At 35.7% G+C, this 19,794-nt stretch overlaps 4 protein-coding genes across 4 annotated transcripts; 1 reads left to right on the forward strand and 3 right to left on the reverse strand.

Annotated features, from left to right (window-relative positions):
• Positions 1-4,333: 4,333 nt before the first annotated feature.
• LOC140775803 (aquaporin SIP2-1) lies at positions 4,334-6,413 on the reverse strand. Its single transcript, XM_073119243.1, has 3 exons — positions 6,102-6,413; positions 5,222-5,482; positions 4,334-4,670 (listed from the first exon to the last, which is right to left on the reverse strand). The coding sequence occupies exons 1-3, from the start codon at positions 6,384-6,386 to the stop codon at positions 4,497-4,499; spliced, it is 720 nt and encodes a 239-aa protein (XP_072975344.1). The 5' UTR covers positions 6,387-6,413; the 3' UTR covers positions 4,334-4,496.
• A 902-nt stretch (positions 6,414-7,315) lies between these two features.
• On the reverse strand, positions 7,316-9,197 carry LOC140776306 (magnesium-protoporphyrin IX monomethyl ester [oxidative] cyclase, chloroplastic-like). The gene is made up of 5 exons (XM_073119970.1): positions 8,659-9,197; positions 8,480-8,544; positions 8,064-8,391; positions 7,875-7,973; positions 7,316-7,756 (listed from the first exon to the last, which is right to left on the reverse strand). The coding sequence occupies exons 1-5, from the start codon at positions 9,136-9,138 to the stop codon at positions 7,493-7,495; spliced, it is 1,236 nt and encodes a 411-aa protein (XP_072976071.1). The 5' UTR covers positions 9,139-9,197; the 3' UTR covers positions 7,316-7,492.
• Positions 9,198-11,484: 2,287 nt separating this feature from the next.
• Positions 11,485-14,502, reverse strand: LOC140776459 (probable protein S-acyltransferase 4). The gene is made up of 6 exons (XM_073120175.1): positions 14,452-14,502; positions 13,737-13,946; positions 13,344-13,652; positions 12,971-13,204; positions 12,063-12,558; positions 11,485-11,859 (listed from the first exon to the last, which is right to left on the reverse strand). Exons 1-5 carry the CDS (start codon positions 14,500-14,502, stop codon positions 12,064-12,066), a joined length of 1,299 nt encoding a protein of 432 aa, XP_072976276.1. The 3' UTR covers positions 11,485-11,859; position 12,063.
• A 1,289-nt stretch (positions 14,503-15,791) lies between these two features.
• LOC140775577 (uncharacterized) lies at positions 15,792-19,710 on the forward strand. Its single transcript, XM_073118957.1, has 2 exons — positions 15,792-16,859; positions 17,513-19,710. Exons 1-2 carry the CDS (start codon positions 15,887-15,889, stop codon positions 19,327-19,329), a joined length of 2,790 nt encoding a protein of 929 aa, XP_072975058.1. The 5' UTR covers positions 15,792-15,886; the 3' UTR covers positions 19,330-19,710.
• Positions 19,711-19,794: the final 84 nt, after the last annotated feature.

Raw genomic sequence — 19,794 nt, forward strand, 5'->3', positions numbered from 1 at the left:
ATGCCCTTCTACAGACATTTGGGATATTTGATTCGTTCTCAAACACAGTTAAAAAAAATACTTCTAAGTTTAAACTGCCTAAACTGGGGCATCATTAGATCTGCATCTAGTTTCCCTATTTAAGTTTTTATCATACCTATCTGATTGAATTAAACAAAAACAATCTCTACCCTATATCATATGCAGCCTCAAATCGATGCTTTGCAACCTTTGAATGGCTGCCAAATTCTTCAGCCAATTACAAGGTATGGAATAATACTTCATTGGCATAATTTTGTTTGTAAGAGAGCATATACTTCTTGGTCGGTTGATAAATATAGTGATGTGCAATAATATCTGCAAATCTATGATGAACATTGAATATGAAACGTGTAACGATTGTGTTCACCTGAACATTTCCTCAGTTTTGGACTACAACATTATCGAATGTGAACTGTTCACTGGAATAATTCATCATTCCAATAAATAGATGGTAGACCCAAAAGCTTAAATTATTAGGTAGAGATAGATAATAAGTATCATACTCTTTCTTTTAACACGCTCCCTTAGTGCTCCACATAGATAAATGATAGATAATAAGATGCCGAATTTCTTACGTCGCACTAGAAAGTAAGAATAACAGTGCCTAAGGATGTTCGAACAAATGACATCTTAAAAAACTGGCTAATTTGTTACTATGTTGCAAAACCAATTAATTCAAAGGCTTAGAATATTAGATAACATATTCACAATAAATATTATAATACCACATGATGAATAGATGATAGATAATAAGACACGCAATATACCACAATGCACGAGATTAGATGCTAAAAATAGAGAATAGAAAGTAATTGCCAATGTTTGAACAAATGACCTATGGAAAAACTAATTAATTTGTTACTGAATTGCATAACCAATTAATATAAAGACTTAAGTTGTTAGGTAACAGACTCATAATAAATATTATGCCCTTTAACACGTCTTTTCTCATGTGCGACCTCCAATACTACACGTGGATGGATGATAGATAGCAAGATGCGCAATCTATCACAACTCACCAAATTAGATACTAGAAATAGGAAATAAAAGTGGTTGATGATGTTTGAACAAAAGATCTCTAGAAAAACTGGCTTTGCTATCATGTTACATAACTGATAAACTAAAAAGCCAAAGATTTTAGGTAACAAACCAATAATGACTATCATGCCCCCTTTACTCACCTTTTTCTAGTAATTAGAATGTAACTTTTTGGAACTTTGCATCTTATCAAGATAAATCAAGAGACAATCTCTAGTAGAGTCAAAAAGAAAACCAAACTATCCAAAATTCCATTAGAAGTATCTTTCTTTGACAAAATAAAATAGGTTGGTCCTTTGCACTTATGTCACTGTTCTCCTTTCAACAATAATCTGGGTCTAATCAATATTAGAGCATTACCAAGAATCAGATAACATTTTATGGAGTCTTAGGAATTCATCCAACTTCTTGAGAAATTCCTACAAAGCATACAAAACAAGATACTTATCTTTAGTTTTTCTTTTCTTTCATTAAGATGATACTTATCCTTAAATTACTACCAAGAGAAATAATCCAAAAGGAGAGTATTATGCACAATACCAGCGGTCCTTCTTCCTGCAGTGGGCCATCAAGAACACATTGACCACACTCTTCTGCTTCACTTTTCTCCTACCATATTATGCATATGGCTCCTAGTCACTAGTCTTATTATCATTGGAATGATATCATATCTTTCTGTGGGCCAAGATGGAGAGTTAGTTTAAATCATAACCAATCTAAATTTTACAATGCAGGAGAACTAGAATTTATTATCATATATCATCTTATTTCATGGGGACTAAATTTCTTGCAATATCTTCTGTGGGCCCAATTTTAATTTATTTTTATATATTTTGAACTAAAAGTTTTTATCCTATGTAATTTACACTAAGTTGTAATTGTTAGTCAGCCATTAACTAAAAATGTGAAACAACTAATTACTCACTTATATATACAGTAATAGGAGCAATTTGGCTATCTACCACTTGTTTATAGTGGAAAAAAATTAGCGACGACGAATCACATTGATATTTTTGCTAAGATTTAAATGCTTAAGTTTAAAGTACAAGAAATAAATTAAAATTATGAAACCAAGAAAATGATAAACTTGTTGCTGCTTCACTCTCATTTTGGTTGAAGAAAGAAGCTATTTCCTATTTGCAAGTCTTAATTGCCATGAAGACTATTTCAATTTTTTTTTTGTTTTCTACCCACTTATTACTATACTAAAACTAACATATATGGTATCTCCAATGGGACAATCCAGATATCAGATTAGAACTCCATATATGATCACAATTTTCTCATAGGATGGCATTCAATACATCCACATCAATGTGAGTAAGCACTTACATCAATAGAATCATCATACTCATTCTGCTTCTCTACTTGTTTGCCAAGGTCTCCATCAACTAAGCTAGTGACAAATTACAAGCAAATAATGAAACAACATGTCATCCTCACCAAGGAATTTTAGGAAGCTTCCTTTTATTAGGAAAAAAAAGAAAGATTTCCTAGTAGCAAATTGAATTAAGTATGATGGGACCAATATACAGCTCTTAAGAAGAATCCATTGGATTCCTAATTTGTGTATCTCATAAGAAGTGATAAACACCACACATGAATGGATGCAAAATCTCGACACGCAAAGCTATATCCATAATCTAATCTCGGAGAAAATTTTATTTTACCCCCTCCTTTTTTTTCTTTTTTTTCTGGTTCATCACCGTTTTTATCGATTATTATCTAAAGAACACCTTCAAATAAAGAATACTTTTAGTCTCCGTAAAGAAAATTTAACGAAAGGGGTGTTTTATGTAGGAAAAAATAAAAGAAGTCGTCGATTCAGATAGCCAAAAAAGTTGGGTCGAATTATAAATAGAAAAAGAGAATGGGTTGTAATGGAAAATTTACCTTTATCTTGGATTCTTGAGATAAAGAACAAGGTTGAGGATTTTGAGATGGAAAACTTTTTAGTACCTGTAGAGCTAACACTCTAACAGGATGGGGACTTGTGGGTCAGATTTGGGGGCTAGTTGCTTATGTTGGTGAAGGAAAGCAGCTGAGATAACCAGATATTTAGTGGCTGGCAAAGTCTGTTTTATGTGATTGGAAATGATGAAATCTTGTCTGAAGATGTATAATCTATGATCAAGTTGTCCCTTTTCTTTTTCTCTTTGTTCTTTTCATTTGTTTTGCATATTACAACCTACAATTTACTGTGGGCTACAGTAGAAGGTTTTTGTTAAACTTTTTGAAAAAATATTTACCACATTTGTAACTTCCAATGTATCTTAGGGCAAACTTTTGACCGCTGCCGTTAGCGGTGCTTTTTGTAATCGTTGCTAATCTTTAAAATATTTTCTATCTTTTCTTTTATTTTTAAGAAAAACTTGATTAGTTTTAATAAGGGAAGCTATTTCTTTCTAATATATGTATAGATTGAGTCCCCCTTTTCAGCTATGTACATATAATATCCATTCAAAAGTAATGCTTTTATTGTATTACATTTTCGAAAAATACCCTTATGAGGAACCGATTGGTTTGATCTATAGTATTAAATAAAAAATCAATATAAGTAAAAGTCTAAAAACTTATTTTCATATTGTAATTTATGTGTAGATGCCGTTCTTTTATTAAGAAAAAAATATGAAGCTAAAAGACTCCTAAGTTGGAAAAGGAGTCAAAAAAAAAATTAAGCACGCAATAATAAAAGGATTTTTTAGTTAATAAACGACACAGTGCAATTTAGTTGATAAAGGACACAAATATGCAATGAATTCATAAGAACATAGAGCTTGTGAAGTGCCTTGATTGCAAATGTACTATGAGAGGAGTGGAATCCAGATGGGCCTCAATGAACATAGGACATATTAATATGTCCTTTTGGGTCGACAAGTAACTACTTTTTTCCGGCAATTTTGACATTGTTCTCTTCCAGATAAGACTATTTGGTTGCTGTGGTTTAATAGTTGAAGTAAGCAGTTGAAGAGACCAAGAACAGCATTTAGATGATTGAAAAGTCCTCCTTGTCGAGAGATGTCATCAAGAGGAGATGAAGAAAACAATGTAGTAACAATAGAAGAATATTTGTGGCAAACACACTCTCTGTTTTTTGTCCTCTAAAAAGATAATGCAATCTCTATCTTCTAATTGATGCCAGTGGACAGAGTAAATGCAATCTCTAGGTTTATTTAAACAATTTCAGATTTTTGATATCAGGATTTTTATACGCCTATTCATCAAAAGTGCGAAAAAGTTATAAAAGTCGGATCTCAGTATGACAGTAAGGAGATTTGCAAACCAGAGGGTTAAATTGAGGGCACAAGTAGATAAGAATTGTTATCATTTACAAACACATTTTCGTGCTGCATAAAAGTGGAAAAAGGAAACAAAAGAGAATGCATTACAAAATGGAATAAGGATACGCAATTATACAGTACAGATCCTAGAAGCCTTCAGTCTGACTTAGGCTTATGTTCTTCAGCTCCTTGCTTTTTGCTCTTCTCAGGCTTAGTAGACAACTTCACTACCCACACTCCCAGCAAAGTGGCCTGCAGGGGTGCCAGCCAGTAGACAAACAGGTGATCCAGCGTTACGTGATCTCCCCGTGCATAGGCCCACGCAAAAGCCTGCAGAATAGGGGATAGAGAGTCACAAATTCAGGAAACCTTAGTGACAACTGCTACTGCGAGCTCGAGCTTCGTAGTTATTCAAATTGAGATATATAAATTCGTCCAATGTTAATAACTAGACAAACAGGTTCACTATTCACGTTTTGAGATTGAACATGTCGATATAGCATTCACATGCAGCAACCAAGAACTCACTCCAGAAACAGTTAGTCTATCAATTCTAGATGTAAGATATTGCATTGTATGCTAAGCATTACTAGGGCCTTCTTAAAAGAATTAAATACAAAAGCAAAGATTGTAACAGAAACAGTGGAGAGAAGATAATTGATATTAGTAATACAAGATCAAACTACTCAGTCCTGAATCATTAAAACTGAGTATGACAATAGTAAAGCAACTCAAGGAAATAGTTATAGAAACGGTTTGTTGTGACCTGTTCATTGAACTTCACATGCATCCATAACAAGCGAGAATTATAAATCCAAAAGATATTATATACACAGAATTTCAACAGATTGCATTTGGATCAAGGCATTGGATACACTTACAGAGGCAGGGTTCATGATTCCACCAGTTAAATCAGAACTAAGAATATGAAGTGCCATTTTCGAAATGCTTGAAATCCATGTTTTCATAAAGAAACTGTTTGGATCTTTCTTCTTCAGTGTCACTGAGACCATGACAATCAGAAACGTTGCCAATCCTTCGGCTAATGCTCCATGATGAATTTCAACATTGAGACGAGGACCATGACCTAGTTCAGGGAAGGTTTCTCGGATAAGCTTAACACCAAGAATAGCACCAACTACCTGATAAGTGATAAGCCAGATAAAATGAGTATAATGTATAGGAGTTGAACGTGAGAACGGAAAAGATATGAGACCAATGTTTGATACTAATTGAAAGTTTACAACAACTTTCCTTTTTGGAGTAATTTAATTAAAAGGACATGCATGTAACCAAAATCTGATACTAATCTGCAAGATCAAAGCTTAAACTAATGTAGGAAGGAAATTATAAGACCAAATTATCCATAAAAGAAGAAGCCTAGTATAGGAAGCTTGATTAAGGTAAACGACTGCAATCAAACGACTCACTAATCCTAAAGTTAAATGGAGAAAGCCTGCTGAATTTTCTCCCATACTGATTCATTAGAAAATCTTTGTTCAAAGGGGCCTCTTTGATCAAATAACATCAAATGGAGCTAAAGGTAAAGTTTTTCTGTTTTCCACTCAAACAAAATGTAAAGTGACAACTTTCTTATACTGTTGCTATCAAATGCATTCAACTTCGCGAAAACTTCAATCTTCTTCTTTACGTGATCCAACCAAATCCAAATGGACTAGAAATATACCAATTCAAGAAAAACCCAAAAAAAGAAAAAGAACGCAACAAAAATTCACCCGGAAAGTTAACATAACAGCGCACCTGAGCAGGAATCCTTCCGAAAGCGGTGAAGAGGTACCCGTCGAGCTTGGCCATGATGGAGGAGGCGAGAGCGGTCAAAGGGTTATAAGAGCCGCCGCCGGTGACCTTCTCGAGCCCGGCGAAGAAGAACATGTAGAGGACCGTGAGGGCGATCTTGAGGGCTTCGCCTTCGGGTCGGTGGCCGATGCCAAGAAAGCCGTAGACGAAGAGCTTGACGAGGGCGCCGGCCCAAACCCACATGAAGGCGAGGACGAAGTCGGAGACGAGGAGGGAGATTCGAGCCATCGATCGAATTCGACGAGGACGAATCCACCGAGAGGATTTGTTCTTAAAGGGTTGGGATTGGATCAATGGTGGGGTCCAAGCTAATGAAACACTTGTAGATTATACTTTTTCTTTTAAGGGACAATAAGTTCATTTATTATAGTTATTATTATTTTTAGGGTTAAGTATACCTAAAACTCATAAACTATTGGGGTTAAATGGAAAATGTCAACTAATTATTGGAGTTTTTACATAATTACCACTAAAAACTACTCAAATATCATAATTACCACTAAATTGTTTGACATCATAATTATCACTGCAGTCTTTTCTTAATTTTTAACAAAATATTAATAGAATATTATTAATTGATAATCGTTAAAGTTAATAGTACATATAAACAACTAATTGTGGAAAAGAGTAATAATTCAAAGATTAAAAAATCCTCTCAACTTCATAATTATTTTATTTTGACTTCACTCAGCTTTCTTTCTTATAAAATAATAATACACTAATCCTCATAAACGATAAAATTGAATTAATAACAACATGTGTCATTTTCGTGAGAGAAAAATCAAACGGACAAATAATAAAAAATGCACTTGAGATTTTTATTAAGTAGAACCGATAGTCTACATATTATATTTTGCCGTGCGTAGGACTAATGTTTGTCTTAAGGAAGGGTTTTAGGCATAGATTATATTGACTACCAATTTCACATCACTTAAATTGACATTGTGGAGGAAAAGCCATAATATAAGATATCTCAAGTTGTTTTTTTATGTGTTCATATAACATAAACCACAAAAACAAATCAAGCACTGTAGATTTCCATTAGTATAGTGATTCTTTGATCAAGATAGTATGATTAACTTAATGATTGATTCATTGCTTCTCTTGTCTTATGGATTAGAGGTTATGCTCCAATAAGAGAATAAAGCAAAAGTAGGTAGAAACAAACTATGTATCTAACATCAAAGCAAAAGTAGAAAACTCAAATGAGCTTAAAACTTCATCTTACTCAAAAAAACATCAAAGTAGACTTATCTAGTAAATGCCTGCATCTTTAGTAGTAGAAACAAACTATGTATCTAACATAAATTGGGAGATATGACTCTGTTACAAAATCAGTAGACAATTTGTGGCTCAAACTCTGCGAAATCTACCGATCCGGCATCGACCGGCGGCATGAGATAAGCAGCCACAAGCTCAGACAGCAAGGCTGCAATGAGTGGAATTTTCTTCAAGCTCTTGACAAAAGGGATGTCTTGGCTCTCCCCCAGTGCAATCAGCTTCTTGTTGATCTCCACCATCCTATCCAACTTCCTCTTGAACTCTGGATTCTCGACATCCAAAACTGCGGGGAAAATCCTCGCCGTTGTGCGATTTGTCTGCGAAAAAAATAGAGTTTGACTGTTAACTGTAAAATATAAAAATGACTGTTATCTAATAGTTTAAGCTTATAGAGTAGTCGACGAGCTCTAGCATGAAATCCAAGTGAGTTCTCACCTCAATGATAACATGCATATCAAATTCTTTGGTGTTCAGGCCAAGGCCTTCATAGAAAGAAGTACGCTGGCAGTCATTTAGGTACATGGTCACATAAACCTGCACATTGAGGAGCATAGACTTACTTATATGATTTAAGTTTTATCGAACACTATACACTTAACAAGTTGTGGAATTGATTGGAATTACCGAGAGGCAGAAGAAGCGAGCCCAGAGCTTGGCCTTCCAGTCTGTGAGGAACTGTGGCTGGGCTTTGAGCAGCGCAGAGATGAAATCTCCATGCCTGTTCTCATCCTGACACCAGTTCTCAAAGTACTTGAAGATTGGATAGATTTGGTTTTCTGGGTGGGCCTTCAAATGCCTGTAGATTGTGATGTACCTCCAGTATCCAATCTTCTCAGATAGATAGGTGGCATAGAAGATGAACTGTGGCTTGAAAAATGTGTACTTCCTAGCCTTTGTCAAGAAGCCCAAGTCTAATGCCAAGTTGAAATCTGACAGACCCTTGTTCAGAAACCTGCAGAAAGATTTGAAGTCAATTTCTTGTCCTAAAATAGCCACCAACATATGGTTGCAACAAATGAATTGAGTAAGAATTCACATACCCAGCATGCCTGGCTTCATCTCTAGACATAAGGGAGAAGATATCAGCTACCACTGGATTGGTTTTCTGAAATGGATAAAGATAAAAACCACCGTTCTCTATCAACCTAACACTTAGTTGACTACAATATTCACAATTTGATAATTAGGTTGTAAAGCAATGGCGTAATTAGGATCCAACCTTTAGCCTCCTCCCAAGCTCCTTGTAGAGCAAGAAGCCAGAGAATTCAGCAGTGCAGGACCTCTCCAGGAACTCCACAAAGATCTGCCGCATTGGGCCTTGCAATTTATCGGCGGCCGCCTTGAATTCCGGGTTTCTGACGAAGTGGGTCTGATTGTAATCAGTCTTGAACTCATTGAGCAACGCATCAAACTCAGCCTGGTTGAGGCTCTTGTTCATCTCATTGTTGAACAGCTTCTCCATCTCGTCGAAATCAGTGGTGTAGAACCTCGGCGTGAGGAGCGTCTCCTTTATCGACGTCTTCCCGGCCCTCTTCGTCTTCGGGGTGGCGGCATTGGTGGTGGTCTGAGACTGAGAGGTGGCCAAGACTCTGAAGCAGCTGGAGTGAGGCCTTAGAGTGGCAAATTTGGATGTGGGTCTTCTGGTAAATTGATGGATGGGGTTGATAGGTTTGATGAGAGAAAGCTCAATTGCAGCCATTCTTGTGCAAACTCTCTACAAGGACTCACTGGAGTGAGGTTGTGGATTCCTGGGAGAGAAGGGGGACTGCATATAACAGTGAAGAAGGTTGGTGGATAAATTTTGGATAATCCTTTGGATGCCTAGGTGTATCATCCAATGCAATCTATAGCTTCTAATGGGGTGTCGACATGTGTAGATGTTTGAGTCCTGCTGCAGGATTACGCATGGTCATGGTGTGGATTATTTCTGCGCAGTTTGAGCTCACAGCAAACTGTGGACTAGCCAATGGTTTTATAAAATCTGGGTATGCATGAGATTGTTTGAGAAAGTTTTGGTGAACAGAAGGTAGAGGGTAGGGTAGAATGCAACTTGTGCTTTATTTTGGTTTTATGTGCTATATAACAATGCTACAGAAATGTGAAATTTGACGGCGGTGGAGATGCTGACAGCCTGACAGTGATGGTGTTCCTATTCGAGGCGCGGATTAGGAGTCAATAATGGAATCGAATTTAACTTTGACTATGGAAAGAATTCGTTTTTTTTTTTCAAAATAAAAAGCTGAACACATCCATTGATTCCAAATGGGTTTTAAGAACTTGATATATATATATATATATATATATATATATATATATAATATGTTGAATAACCCACAATCAGGATAATTAAAAAATATATAAGCATCAAGCCCAAAGGATAAATATGATCAAAATAGAACAACTTCTAAATCCACGATAGTAATTAGCCAACTACTTAGAGCTTCAGCTTCATTTCAATTGCCATAGATTTTGAAGCAGTGTAGCAGCTTTAGTTTGACAAGAAACAAAAGAAAAGACATCTAACAAGACAACAGTTGACGGCCACCAAAATCACCTTCAACATCTAATTAAAGGGGGAGGGATATTGAAGTGGCAATGATAACAGAATTTGATGCGGCGAGAAAGGAGCAGTGAGGTAGAAGCATAGAGGAATTTGAATTAACACCATAAATAATATTTTGTTATGTAGAAATATTTGATTTATAAAATAAGTAAAACATCTTTATTTTTAAAATGATTAAAATGTCTTTACTTCTTAAATTACTAAAATACACTAAGTATGACATGGTTGAGAGTATTGTTATAATTTTTTAGTATATTAACTTAATTTAGATGTTTAATTAAGTTTAACTAACAAATCTAATAGTACAGTATTTTTTACACATATTTGCTAAATTATAAAGCTCAATTTGTAAATAATGAAAATATATAGTATAATCTATAATTTCGTCAAGAGACAGAGTGTTGTAGGCAAATTTGTCTTAAAAGAAATACTAAAGGAGAAGACCAATCCCCTCCTTTAGCAACTCAGAGAGGAGAGGGAGCAGAGGATTGATAGACATATTTAATCTTTAACAAATTCCACAAACAAAGGATCATATTCAATAGATTTCAAGAAGAAGTATCACGATTCAATAGATTTCATAAAAGAAGGATCAAAAACCCTTCGGAAGAGAGGAAGAGGATTTGTGGTCATACCCTATAGCTAAGCTAGGGCCGGTGCAAAGGAATAAAAAAAAATAAGAGGACATAACTTGGTATTGACATAGAAATTATGGAGAGGATTAATGATTTTTGGTCAAATTTGATGGTATTAATTTTTCCAAATTAGCAATTTTATCATTTTAGGAACCTTTTGTTTTGCTTATATCTTTCTGCCTAGCAGTAGAAATTCTATTCCATTTGCCTAGTCAAAAATTCAATTTTAGAATAGTTGGTAAATAAATATGGTATTAAGCAGTGCTCGGTTGTTTAAAATATAAAACTTCTACCTATTTAATTCAAATATGCTTCCTGGACTCGGTAGAGTAATTAGTGAATTAACAACAGTTTATACTTATATGAACGGTAGAACTTGTTTGAAACTTTAGTTTGTTTAAACACTAACATTTTTACATAGATTGGGTTCTTAATTTCTATAGAGATCAGTGGTTTTCTTTCTTTACTAATAGCAAACGAGGCTAGAGAAACAACAGTTGTTAGATTCTATTCTGCTGTTAGAATGAAAGCAATAGAAAAAAAATTCAAAGATTCAACTCCGACAAATAAAAGAAAAATTATGAAGGAAAAACAGGAATAAAGTGTCAAAATTGCTTCACTTTCTTGCCTACTTTTCTTTCAATCAATCTACTTTTCCTTGTGTTCAAGGTTACTGTATTTCTACCAGACTATGAGATTGCTACTATATCACAATGTATGAAGGAAAAAGAAGATTTAAGAGTAATATATCGCGATTATAAGGAAAACTCATGAATGATCAAAAGCTCTCTTACATTTGTGAAATTTTTGTTCCTGTTGTTCAGATGAAACTTTACATTATCTACAAAGAATATATAAAACAGCAATATGAAAACAAATCAAGACAGTCACACTTGCAGACAAACTCAGCATTCAGATTTGCACCTACAATTTCACATATCGGCAATGAGGAGCAGGCTACTTGATTCTTTCTGCATTACTGCAATCTTTTTGTAGCCCTGTCACACATGGTTTGAATTTTGAAGTGTATAAAGTAATGGATGGTTTTCTTTTCGGGTTCAATTCTCAATCTACAAAACAATGTTGAATTTAACGATCAACCTTGACAAGCTTTAAAAACTGCAGATCAGAATATACGCTCCTCGAAAGGACTGATAAAATTGACACTTCAGAGATAGCAATGATTGTTCTCACCTGAATGTCTGAAACAGTCAGGTAAACCCTGCAGAATTATATGACAAAATCATTAATCTTCCATACAAATACTTCCAATTCTCTCTTTCAATTCTATCAAGTAAATAACAATGACTTTCTTTATAATCCTTCTAAAGAGCTTATATGGATGTCTTGCATTATTTCTAAATAATAAGTTCATGGTTTTGTTCCTCAAACTGAAACAAAGGAAACAAATTTTTTTTGTTTTACCTCATTTCTGCAAGACATTGCTATCTTCATGAGCTGATGTGCTGCTTAATCTTTCTTCATCACTTCTTACAAGTGCATCAGTACAGTCTGCTCTTGCGTCGATCTGATTGGATTCACTTTCTACTTGATTGTTAGAGTCTGGAATGACAGGAAAGGTAAATTCATCTGAGCCAGGAATCCCATGCCTTTCCTTTACCATTATATTTTTCTCGATTGCGCTGTAATCCAAATCCTGCAGTATGTTAGGAAGTGGCATATTGTTCTTGCGGTCACGCTTATTGCCCATTTCCAAGTCTATTTTTTCCTTCATATTTAGAATTCTAATTCCATTACTTGCAGTAATAACTTCTGAGCTGTCTTCCGACGCAAATGACCGGAATTTGTTCATTGAAGGAGGAATTTTTGAGAAAAACACAGCCTTAAAGTTGCTCAATATAGACTTGTTATATGGATTCTCCTTCTTATCATAGCGATACCTGAAGTTCTCGTAAGTTGTCTGCAGCAACATCATACACAGTCATCAAGTTAGACGATAAAAATTCGGATAGAAAAATTCACTATATGGCTGTGAAATTTGAAACTCTAACAACAAGAATATAAAAATTTTAGAGGTTCTCATCAATCACATAGTAATGAATGTTGGATCTCCAGATACACATCCCAGGTTTTAAAGCATCATTTTTATTTCAGGACTGTTTTACTGATTAAAATAAAAGATGAATGACTTGATACATCGAGTAGTATTAAATGCCTGATCTTTTTTTTTTTTGGACATTAAGCAGGAACATACTGTCTAATATCTGAGACTACATGTTAACTTCTTAAAAAAGGAGAAAAAAAAAAGGATAACAGAAAGTTTGAAATTATCATGTTAGAACTGAAACTTAATACAGTCAAAGAAGATTTACCTGATTTGTGCTAATTAAGTAGAGATGGAAAACTGTCAGACCACCAACAAACCATACTGCTATGAAAGTGTACAGTATTAGCACAAGCGACAAGACCTCGCTTGTCATGGACTTCCACAAGGAGTTGTGATAATGGTTTCTCTCCAAGATGATGTTTAGCCAGGAAAAGGTGAAGACATATATGCAAAGAAAGGTCGATGTCGATATGAATAAGAAAAAGAATCGGTAGTTACGCTGCACAATTTAATTAGAGATACTTAGTTTCAAGAAAAAATCAGAAAGAAAACAAGTCTGAACTTTATATACAACTGAAAACTAGAACAGTAAGAACAACTGTTAATAACTTAAAATGAGAAAGGTGGACATGACTTACTAATCCAATGCACTGATCAACCCAGGGGCAGTGGTGATCGAACTTCTGAACACAATTGTTACAGATTGAACAATGAGAAGCTCGTGGTGGACGATAGAGCATGCATGTATCACAGTATTTTACTTTTACAGTAAAACCATTCACAAGAACATCCTTCGTGCGTGGCAACTTTAAGTTTGGGCTCGCTGCATTGACCCACTCCATGGAAGGAGTGGTTATATCGAATGTCTCATCTAATTCTGGTGGACGTGAATTCCTTGGTACTATCCCAGGATCCCGACTTGATGTCAAGAAAAGAAAGACTAGATCCTGTACCATCCATTAACATGTAAGGAAATAAAATTTTGTTGATGTTATCATTATAGCAACTGATGCATCGAACCATTTACATACCGCTACCGTTACGATGACCGTAACGACTAATATGGGATAACCAAGTATTCTAATGTGGTCGACATCCCAGTCCTTGGATCTTTCACGCTTATGGATCTTTATAATTGTTTGACAGCAGAAAGCAATCGATGGACCTGATATTAGAATTATAGATAGGAAAAGAGAAGCCAAATCTGGGCCAAATATAAGTCTTCCACCACACAAAAATCTCTGCAATAAGAATAAAAAGAAATAGCAAAGGTGATCATAAAAATATAATTTGTCGCTAATTTGGAACGTATTCTGATTTAATGGATTGCTGATACTGCAAGCCAGAAGCATAATTTATTCAGCAGGAGATAAATAGGTTCAGTAAAAATGTATCAGCAAAATTGAACTGTTTTAATTTGAAGAAATTTAATGAAGATAACATCAATCGAAAATAACCAAAATAATTAGAAGGCATCCTCAAAAAAGGGATGGAAAGAGAACTCGACTATTACCTATAAGCATTCATAACCAAAACGTTACCTTCATAACTCGACAAATTTATAACCAAATTCCAGTCATCAAGAATTATGCTAATAGAAGGTGGAGATGTACCAAAAGAGATGAAACACATAAAATTGGGACCCAAATTCTGAATCAAAACTCACAATAAACTCATCTATTGATATAAATCAGACAAGAATAAATCAAGTTTTCATATCAATCATAAAAAGGTAAGAGCTCATACATTGCTGCCTTTCCAAACTTGGTACAATCTCTTCTGCTTCGTCATTGCCATATCCTCTCAATCACCAAACGATCAAGGAAAAGAAGGAAACGCGAAAACAAAGAACCCAGTTCAAATTTTAAGATGTGGGTTCTTGAAAGCAAACTATCATTAACCAATTTCAACTGTTTTATTGACTAATGGCATCATTTGAGACCATTAGAAAGAGAGATGTCAGAGAAAGAGAGAGAGATAGAATAATATAACAAAAACAAAAGAAGTCTCTCTCTTCTCTTTCTCTCTCTCTCTCTCTCTCTCCCCCTTGTTTATTTTATTTTTCTCTTTCTTTTCTTTCCTCTGTTTGGGATCAGAACAAGCTACCCTGTAAGATGTCGTCATTTCTATCTCTATCTAAATCTTGTCTCAGTTTAGCCAAAGGATCTCTTTGTCTTTTCTTAGGGGTGTTTAGAGAGAGAGAGAGAGAGAGAGAGAGAGAGAGAAGCGGCAATCGTATACACGTTGCGGTTTTTTCGCGGGAAGTTAACGACTGTAACTAACGTGTGAAAGATTGATTCGAGCTGGGATTATTCCAAACTAATATTTCCAATCACATGCCACATTTGCAACTAATTCTATGCTTACAAACGGTTTAGAAAAACCCAACTCCAATAATAAATTCTCTCTTATGTGCCTCCACGTTTGATGCTAATTTATGACTATAATATGGACAGGATTGGAGTCGTGACAACTTGTTATATGTCTTCAGATTAATAAATTCTGAGAACCTCTGGCAGTTTAAGATATATTAATTTTTCTTACTAAAATCTTTGTTGGAGAGTGGAAATGGTAGCCGGCCTCTAAATGTTCTGCTTGGCATTTGTCATTGAACTAATCCTATCAACATTTGAACAATTGTAAGCACTCTCGAGATTATTATACCTTTATTTTAGAAAAATTAAAAGTGAAAAAAAATGCTATAATAATAATAATAATCTATTTTCGTTGAACATATGTTTGGTGTTTGGTTTCACGTACTGTTAGCTTGTATGTGGAATATGTATTTGGTAGCTTGGGTTAGATCATTTTGCTGTCAAATACTATGCTTCTAAAAAGAATTAAGATGATTAAAATGTTAACCGATTGAATAATTTTTGATCCGTTCTCCTACTCAACTCTACATTTATTAAAAGGTTTTTTTACAAAAAAAATCCCCCTCAAAATATATATTTTTTACGTTAAATCTATATTCGCTACTAAAAAGAATAAAAATATCCTTAATTTAAAAAATACTTTAAAAAGTGAAAACAATTTCAAAGGGTATAAGTGTATAAACGAATTTTAAGGAGTATAAATATATGAAAATAAATATTAAACCCTTCTTAAGAAAAAAATAAAAGAAACCCTTAAACCCCTGTATACGTACATCAAGGGGTTTTTAATATCACCCATCTCTACTATGGCGGGAGACATGACCTTGCTCGTCCAAAGAGCTCTCTTCCCGGAAGCTAGGGTTTCTTCCGAGACCGCTACATCCGCCAAACCACTAGAATCGGACGACGGCGACGATGACGACGACACTCTAACGCTCGCTCGGATCTTTCGGCCCCCTCCTCCTCCGGTGCACCATGACCAACTCGACCTCCCCGAGAAGCATCAAGATTCTAGGGTTCCCAAGAAGAAGAGGGGTCGCGATTTCTCTAGCGGCGAGTCGGGTTCCAGTAACAAGCGCTGCAGGAAGACCTTCCCCGAGAAGGATTTCAAGAAACTTGATCTCGTCTGGGCCAAGGCGTTCGCCTACTCTTGGTGGCCCGGATTTATCCAAAGAATCAAGAACTCGTCCGCTTTGGTGTCCTTCTATGGGTGTGAGAAGAGTCGTTGGTTTCGTCTTCGTGAAATCCGTGGGTTTGAGGAGTATTATCCTCGGATTTCGAAGTTGGTGTGTGTGAAATTGGCGGGTGAGATTAGTCTTGCTTTGGAGGAGCTAAGCCGGAGGACGGTGATAGGTCTAAGTTGTGGAGCTTCGGCGGCGGAAGGGAGTGGGATGTCAAGTGACCAGATTTCTGAAGTAAAAGAAGGTTTTGATCCTATTGATGTGTTGGGATTTGTTGGTGATTTGGCAGTTTCCGCTTGGGTTGGCGAGGAAGAAGCTGCAAGGGTGGTTAGAATGTCGTCTCAAGTTTATGCATTCAGGCGTTATGTCAAAGTGGTTCAGTATAGTGAAGTAGATGGTGGGTTTGATTCAGCTACTTTGTTGGAATTTATTCATGGAGTAGCTGTTTCTTCACACGTTGATGGTGTGGATGCTTCTTCTTTTGAAGAGTCAACAGTGAGGTTGAATGGAGTTAGGCAATTTGTGTCTGTTTGTCCTGGTTGGATGTACCAGGGAACAACGGGACTTGAAGATGACTTACTCAGTGAGGAGTCTGAAGGTAATTCACTACTATGAGAAGGTCATAGTTATATGTGTCTACACTTTTGCACTTAGTAACTGCATTTTTTACAAGCTAGTAACTATTTGATTAGCTATTATTGATAGATCTAGAGAAATATCTTTTTTGGATTTAAACAAGAGAAATAAGAACAAGGACAAGATGTATTATAGTCTCTGTTTGTAGGCCTTGCATACTTAGTAATGAAAAGATCAAATTGAAGCCATACTGCTTGCATTTAACTTGATCCATCTCACTCAATTGCTTGGAGCTTTATAAATAGAAGAAGAAAAAAATTGCTTCTGTTAAGTTTCACATATTAATATCTGTGAAGTCTTCCAATTTACTGTGTGAAGTGATTTTATTGCTAAGTACCAATACAGGAATAGAGCTTGTACACAACAAGAAGCATGAACATAATTTCTTTTTGTTCTGGCCTTCTGTATTCCATTTTTTACTTTGTAAATTTTATTATGAGCATGCTAGATTGCCATCTTTGTTTACATCATTGGAGGTGTATTCCATCCAATAGTGCATCTGGTAATATATAATTTCTAAAGGCCCAAAAGTGTTAACTTCATGTACTATGGTCTTGAGTAAGCTGCAGAGCAATTATTTGTTATATTAATTTCTCAGTTAAAATGGGAAAGCAGGTGAGCAACAGATGCCGGATTCATCAGATAGAGGAGAGATAATATGTGAAGTCATCAGAACTTTAGAGGAAGAGATCTCTTTTAACAATCTAGGAATGGATTGGGAGACTAATGAGCAACAAGTGCCAGAGGGCAGGGAGATATGTTTGCTAAACAGAGCTGATTTTGATCTCCTTGATATTGATGAAGAATATAACTCTCTGATGGATAATCAACTAGAAATTGCAACCAAATTGGAAAATTTTTATCTAAGTGAAGATCTTGAAATTCAAAGATCATGTACTTCCAACTCCATAGAGCAAGAGGATGTTGATATAATACACAACGAGAACTTTTTTGAGCAGTCTGCAGATGATGGAACCTATAAAAATGTGCAATTGGGATGCCATTCACCCTATTGTGATGCTAATAGTTCAAAAGAAAATTTAGCACATCAATTAGATCTTACCCATTCTGCTTCAGGGCATGTTCTAGCTTACAACGACAGGTCAGCCAGTAGCATCGAAACAGAATACTTGAAGCAAGAGGGTGTTGTAACGATGCACACTGAGCATGAAAATGGTGATTCTGCTTCAGCACCTGTGACTTTGATTGACAGTTATTTGGTGCAGACTGCACCTATTGCAGAAAGGCAATTAACTACGTCCTCTCCTAAAAGCAACATGCAATGTGCGGAAAAAACGGTTGAGTGTATTGAGCCTCAGTCTAGTTCTCAATCTAGTCCCAATGTCAGTCTTGTTCTTCAGAATGAAACTGCTCCAAGAGGCATCATAAGTACTATTTCCAGTTTAACTTCTACCTCAAAATCTCCTCCTTTGAACACCCTTAAAAAAGGAATATGTGGTAGCGCGTTTCAGAATTTCTTTAAGTTGCACAAATCCTTGGCCCCCTATGCAGAAGCCAAGTCATATGCAAAACTGTTTATGAAATATATAAGCTTTACTGGCTATGAGAATTGTACTTATGAGGAGATCATTAATGGAAATAATATATCAGGAAAGAATTTGTTGCCAGAAAATGCTGACAATGATGCTAAATCTCAGTCTGCAAACAAGTATTTAACTGTTTCTAGAACATTATTGCAGAGAAAATTGAGGAGAAATGACAGCATGAAGGGTTCTTACAACTTGACTCTGCCCAAGCCTACGTCTAAGAAAAATTTGCATCAGAAGAAGAGGCATGACTGGCCCATTGTCTCTGGTCACCCCAACTGGACTGGACTATATTCATCTCCCTTGATTAGGGAAAGATCTAAGTCAATCTGCAGATACCAAAGGTCCTTTTTGGTCGATACATCCATCAATTCTTTTAAAACATTGCACATGAAGTTTCCAAAAGATTTTAAGATGCCATCGAGAGAAGAACTTGAGAAGAAATTTGTTGTTTTTGGACCATTAGACTGTTCGAGAACTAGGCTCTTTTTCTACACAGGTGCTGCTCAGGTGGTTTTCTTTCACCAGACCGACGCAGACGCTGCTTATAAATATGTAAAAATGAAGAACGTATTTGGTCATGCAAATGTTCGTTTTTGGTTTGATAAGCATGAGAACTTCAGAAAGGGGGCAAGATGTCATAATCATGAATCCTTATGCAAAGAGGGGAGTTCATTGTTAGAGAGAAATCCATCTTCTGAAGGCCTTGATGTACTTCAGAAGAAGAATAAGAATAGTGCATATAGTGTCAGCACTCCTGAGTTATCTGTGCCGGTTCATGGACATTCACCATCAGATCTAAAGTCATGCCTTAAAAGCCCTGATGCACTTGCAACGAGGGATAACAAGAAAATATGCAAAGTGAGATTTACAATTGAAACTTAGGTCAGTTGGATGCTTATCAGAATTACATCAGTTTATCGTCTTTTACTTGCCCTCCAAGGGTTGAGCTGAATACATGTACAAATTTTTTCACTTGTGGACCAATATGAAAATTGTTACCAGTCCCTTTTGTTATGTGATGAATGAAAATCAAGTAATTTCAGTCGGTAAATTGTATTACAGAAATTTGCTTCTGAGTTGATTTTTCACTGGAATGTTTATAGAACCACAGCCATCACCTTACAGCACAACCTAACAGGCGTTGTTAATTTAGACATGCCTTCTGCTTGTTGGGATGTAAATTTCAAACCTCCCGATGATTCTATGTTTACTTTCAACAAGAATTTTATGTCGATGTTTGACTTCAAGTTTTGTTCTTTAGAAAAGTGATGGATTGGAAAGAAGTAATTTGATGGTCATTTCGCTGGGTTGAGGATACTCTTCAAAGGTTTAGGGAAAAAAAAAATG

Source organism: Typha angustifolia, chromosome 14 (assembly GCF_048772165.1).
Source record: "Typha angustifolia cultivar Huaian chromosome 14, ASM4877216v1, whole genome shotgun sequence".
Taxonomy (NCBI): domain Eukaryota; kingdom Viridiplantae; phylum Streptophyta; class Magnoliopsida; order Poales; family Typhaceae; genus Typha; species Typha angustifolia.